The 4,799-nt window shown below is 41.5% G+C and overlaps 1 protein-coding gene across 1 annotated transcript in view; it reads left to right on the top strand.

The window, feature by feature from the left end:
* CMYA5 (cardiomyopathy associated 5) overlaps positions 1 to 4,417 on the top strand; it is a 130,193-nt gene extending 125,776 nt beyond the window's left edge. Inside the window, exon 14 of the mRNA XM_006875182.1 lies at positions 4,171 to 4,417. Coding sequence (XP_006875244.1) covers positions 4,171 to 4,417 — 247 coding nt within the window. The remainder of the gene's footprint in view (positions 1 to 4,170) is intronic.
* The last annotated feature ends 382 nt before the right edge of the window (positions 4,418 to 4,799 follow it).

The raw sequence follows: 4,799 nt of genomic DNA, 5'->3' as shown, positions 1-4,799 counted from the left end.
GCTCTTGAACACTTTAAAGAGGTCTTGTGAAGTAAATTTGCCTAATGCAATACTTCGTTTGATTTCTTGACTGTGGCTTCAATGAGTGTTGATGGTTGTTATGAGCAAAATACTTGACCCACAGACTTTGGTCTGCTACCTTTAAGGTTACAACCAGAGTTATCATACTAATGTAAAGAATTATTAAATGTAGTGCTTTAAAAATGAAGCCTTCAGTGTTTGCAAGGTTTTAGAAAAGGCCCACAGATTAGGATTTGGCATATCTCTCTTTTTCACATTTTTTATATTTCTCCCTGCATCCTGCTCAACGCAGATTCTTTTAGATAGTTCATAGGGACACCAGCTCCAAATGCTATTTAAAGTCACTATTTAAAGTCACAGTTCATCAAATCAGAGCAATTATGATTGATAATCAGTGCCGTGCACTGCTTAAGGACCCAATGCCTCCTCAGTGTTTAAAATCCCTCAAACTCAAAGTTTACAATGAATAGATTTACAGCTGGAACAAGATTTTGATTTCATGAAAACTTTCTTAGATGCCTGACCCCTTAAAAACCTAACCCAAAGGCGAGCCTTCAAATACTTGACTACTGGATGAGAGGTTGGCTGTTCAAACCCACTCAGAGGCATGTTGGGAGACAAGCCTAGAGCTCTGCTTCTGAAAGGTTACAGCTTTGAAAACCCTTTGGAGCAGTTCTACTCTGCACACATGGGATTGCTATGAGTCGAAACCAACTCAATGGCAATGACAACTAGCAACAAGACTAGAAAACAGAATTGTATAGTTGATTGACAAGTCAATCTACAACGGTGGTCTTCAGCTTTCCCCAGTCTAGCGTGGGTACGTTAGATGCTGGAAGGAAAAGTGTGCTAGCCTGCGCTGTCACAGGTCAGGTTTTAGGTGTCATCTTTCCATGTTCAAGAAACTTCAGGTAGAGCACCCTCAGCCTTCAGGAAGCTATGGGTCTGTGAAAATCCTTCTTTTATTTTTCACCTTTTCTGACCTAATGATTTTAAACCAAGCTGTAGTGCTCTTCACCCTACTTGTATGGTATATGAGCGCTGCTGTTAAGTACCATTGAGTTGGTTCCAACTCACAGTGGCCTTGTATAGGGTTTCTGAGCAGTAGCTCGTGAACTTGAACCACTGACCTTGCAGTTCAAGCCAACTTTGAAGTCCAGCAATTAACCCACAGCACCACTCCAGGACTCCAAGGGAAGGATAAATAAAGAGAGTCTCTGGAGGAAGAATCTACTAGATTTGGACTTGTTTCTTCCTGTCCATTCCTAATGCTAGTTCAAGCTTCCTCACATCCTTTACCAGTATCTTCAATATCTACCACACCTCTGGTTTCTACTCATTCCAGTCTATCTTATGTGTCACAATTAGCAAATGCTTCTACAACAGTATTTCATTGTGGTCCTTCCTTTTCTGCTCAAAAATCTACAGTGGTGTCAGAGCTCAAGTGGGATCAGCTTTAGGGCACAATGAAAAGCGAACCAGGTTGGGCATGAGGAGCCCTCCAGAATAGCAGCCACTTTAAGGATAGTGTCCCATGGGATCTGGGCTCAATCTGGGCAAGCAAATCGGTGGGTCCAGTCTGAAATGGGGCCTCAGAAAGGCAGTCCTCGTCTCATAGGTGTCAAGAGTCAGACTTTTGAATGGACCATGGGATTCCTTGTGTGGTGTTGTGGGTTAATGCGCTGGACTGCCAGGTCAGTTTGACCATGAGGTCAGAAAGTTCAAATTCACCAGCCGTTCCTCAGAAACAACAACATGATTGAACAGAGACCAGGGCAGGCAAGCTGGGGAGGGAGTCTGGCCCGTGCAAACAGACTTGGTTTCAGAGAAGAATTCAGGTTAATGGGTGCTCAGTAGGAAATGAGGCAGAACCAGGGCAGGGTAGACGCCACATTCTGTGGATCTGGTGGAACCAAGGCCTCAAGAAATGTCTTCCTCTAGAATGGGGCTTTGGCCCAGGAGCTGACCAGGAGTAGGTAGTCATGTAGACACCAGAGACTTTCCAAATAGGACGAGAAAATGGCTTATTTGGGCATTTGGAGTCCTACCGAACAGGCCTGTGTAATAAAACATTCTAAAAATATAGAAAAATGCTATAATATTTGGATATAGTTCTCATGAAATGTGACTAGTGAGATGGAGGAACTGAATTTTCAATTTAATTTAAATTAGATTTATTAAAATACCCACATGGGGCTAATGGCTACCATACTGAGCAGTACAGATCTAGAACCTGACCCCTGACTTCTTTCTATGTAATCTCCTAAAGGTCATTCCCATGTCCCTCCAAACCCGTTGGGCACATGGTGGTGTTCTCTATAACATACAGGTGTACTTTGCTACTTTATCAGTGTTTCTACTGGTCCCACTGCTTGGACCTCTTCTTTGTCTTTTGCACCATCCAGTTCAACCTATTGTTTTATGGCTGAGTATGAGCCCAACTGCTCCAGGAAACCTTCTGTAAGAGCCCCATCATTGCCTGTTTGTTTGTCCTACAAATCTCATCGTATCGTACATTAGCAAGTTACTGAAAATGTCCTTTATTATTGTGTAATTCTCACATATCTCCCCATTCCCATGAACCACTGCACCTATACTTGGGCTTCCTTCTGCAATGAAATTGTCCAATTGCCTTCCCCTAAACCTCTGGTAGTGTAGTGGTTACAAATCGGGCTGTGAACTTCAAGGTCAGCAGTTTGAAACTACCAGCTGTTCCACGGGAGAAATATGAGGCTTTCTGCTCCCGTAAAGATTTACAGCCTCAGAAACCCTGTTCAGGGCCACTATAGTCGGAACCGACTCCACAGCACATAACTACCACCAAACCTATCTTGCACTCAATGTTCTGGACTTTCAAGTCTTTAAGGTTCTTGGACTTACCTACCACTCTAGCATCACTTAGCCAAATTCTTAGGTCACAGATTACATTGTTACATGTTGCCCACCCCTCATCACTGTCATACTCATAGACTTTTCCCTCATCTCTTTTATTTCCCATTTCTTCCCTCCCCCTAGTTTTAGGACCCCACCTTCAGTTTCTAAGGCTGCCAGGAAAAAAAACAACAACAACAAATTTGCGGTACAGAGTAATTTTGTTATTTCTTTTCAGCATTTCTCTCTCTAAGCCTGCCCTTGAACCTTCCCTTTCACAATCAAAAAAGGTCCATTAAATGTGCTTAGTTAACATTTTAACTATCAATATCTGCGATGAATTCTCATTCCCAGTCTGTGTGTGATACTGTAGGTTAAGCACTGAACTGCTAACCACAAAGTTGCTGGTTCAAACAACCAGTGGCCCCTTGAAAACCCTATACAGGATTGCTATGAGTTGGAACCGACTTGATACCTAACAACAATAACAAGTCTATGTTTAAGTCATTAACAACTTTTTCCTTCTTGCTTTGTATGGTAAGGTTCTCAGAGAAAGGGCAAGGACTGTCTTCTGTGTGTCCTTTATCCCCCTACTCCCCACCCCCCAGAGTATAATATGCTAGACCCTCAAATAAGTTCAATGAATTTTTGTTGAATTAAATTTATCTGAATAGAAGAGAGAAACCAAAGGCAATCCCCCTTGCAACAAGTCTACAGAAAACACTGAGAAGATGAAACAGAAAGTTGTTTGGGGGCACAGAGAGTATATATAAAGGATAACAAAGTTGGGCAAAAAGAATAGAATTCCTACTTAAATTTCATAAAGGCCCTTATGTAAGTTACGTATAAATTTTTTAAACTGCAAAATTAATACATTGTATGGAAGGCAAGCCTGCAGTACTTTTTAAAATACATGGCAGCCTCAAAAGAGTTTTATTCAAAAGAATGACACACCATGAATGCAGTAGTTAAAACATGTGGGCAGCTGGGAAAGAATTAGAATGTTGAGAAAAATCACAAGGGAGGCATATGTTGGTTATTCTGGGATTGCCTCCTAATGTAGAAGGAGCAAAATTATTAAGAATGCTTGTCTGTTGGGATGAGTTATACATTTTTAGTGCTAGGAGGTATCTGGTTAAGTATTTTGGACAACATTTTTGTAACTCATTATTGTAAATTGAAGTTAGTAACTGAATAAATGTTTATTTCCAAGTGATGCTCTTTATCATGTTCCTTCAAGATTTCTCAAGTTTCTACTTCCTTTCTGTTGCATTTCAGATACACATTTTTCTACAGTGGCATCATGAGTGATGTTCATGTGACCGAGCACCCAGCCAGAGTGGGCATTCTGCTGGACTACAACAACCAGAGACTTCTCTTCATAAATGCTGAAAGTGGACAATTGCTCTTCACCATTAGGCACAGGTTTAATGAGGGTGTTCACCCTGCTTTTGCCCTAGAGAAACCTGGAAAATGTACTTTGCACCTGGGAATAGAGCCCCCAGATTCTGCAAGGCACAAGTAATCATTTGCTTTCAGAGTCTGGGAGAATAGTAATTCCAATTCCGCAGATCTGTTGCTCTTCCTATTGGGTGCTGTACATTATTCAGCATGTCTCCCACACACTCCTCGCTGTAGCTACATGCACAGTGACAGCACGTGAGCAAAACCACCCAGAAAACCTGGACAATGTGAGTAACTGTGAGTAAACAGGGTAGTAAAAACAACCTCCAGCCTTTGATATATCCAAGCTGTTTGAATTCTTTTCTAGATTAAAAGAATTCATACATATCTTGGGAACCAAAATAGAACCATGGACTTCTACCTGTTCTATTGGTAAAAGAAACTGAGGGACGGGGCTGAATGAAGGGAAGGTTGTATTAGTAATCCATCCCCTTTGACAAACT

This window comes from Chrysochloris asiatica, unplaced genomic scaffold (assembly GCF_000296735.1).
Source record: "Chrysochloris asiatica unplaced genomic scaffold, ChrAsi1.0 scaffold00313, whole genome shotgun sequence".
NCBI lineage: Eukaryota > Metazoa > Chordata > Mammalia > Afrosoricida > Chrysochloridae > Chrysochloris > Chrysochloris asiatica.
The sequence above is the reverse complement of the archived record's forward strand: the minus strand, read 5'-3'. Positions and strand labels throughout refer to the sequence as shown.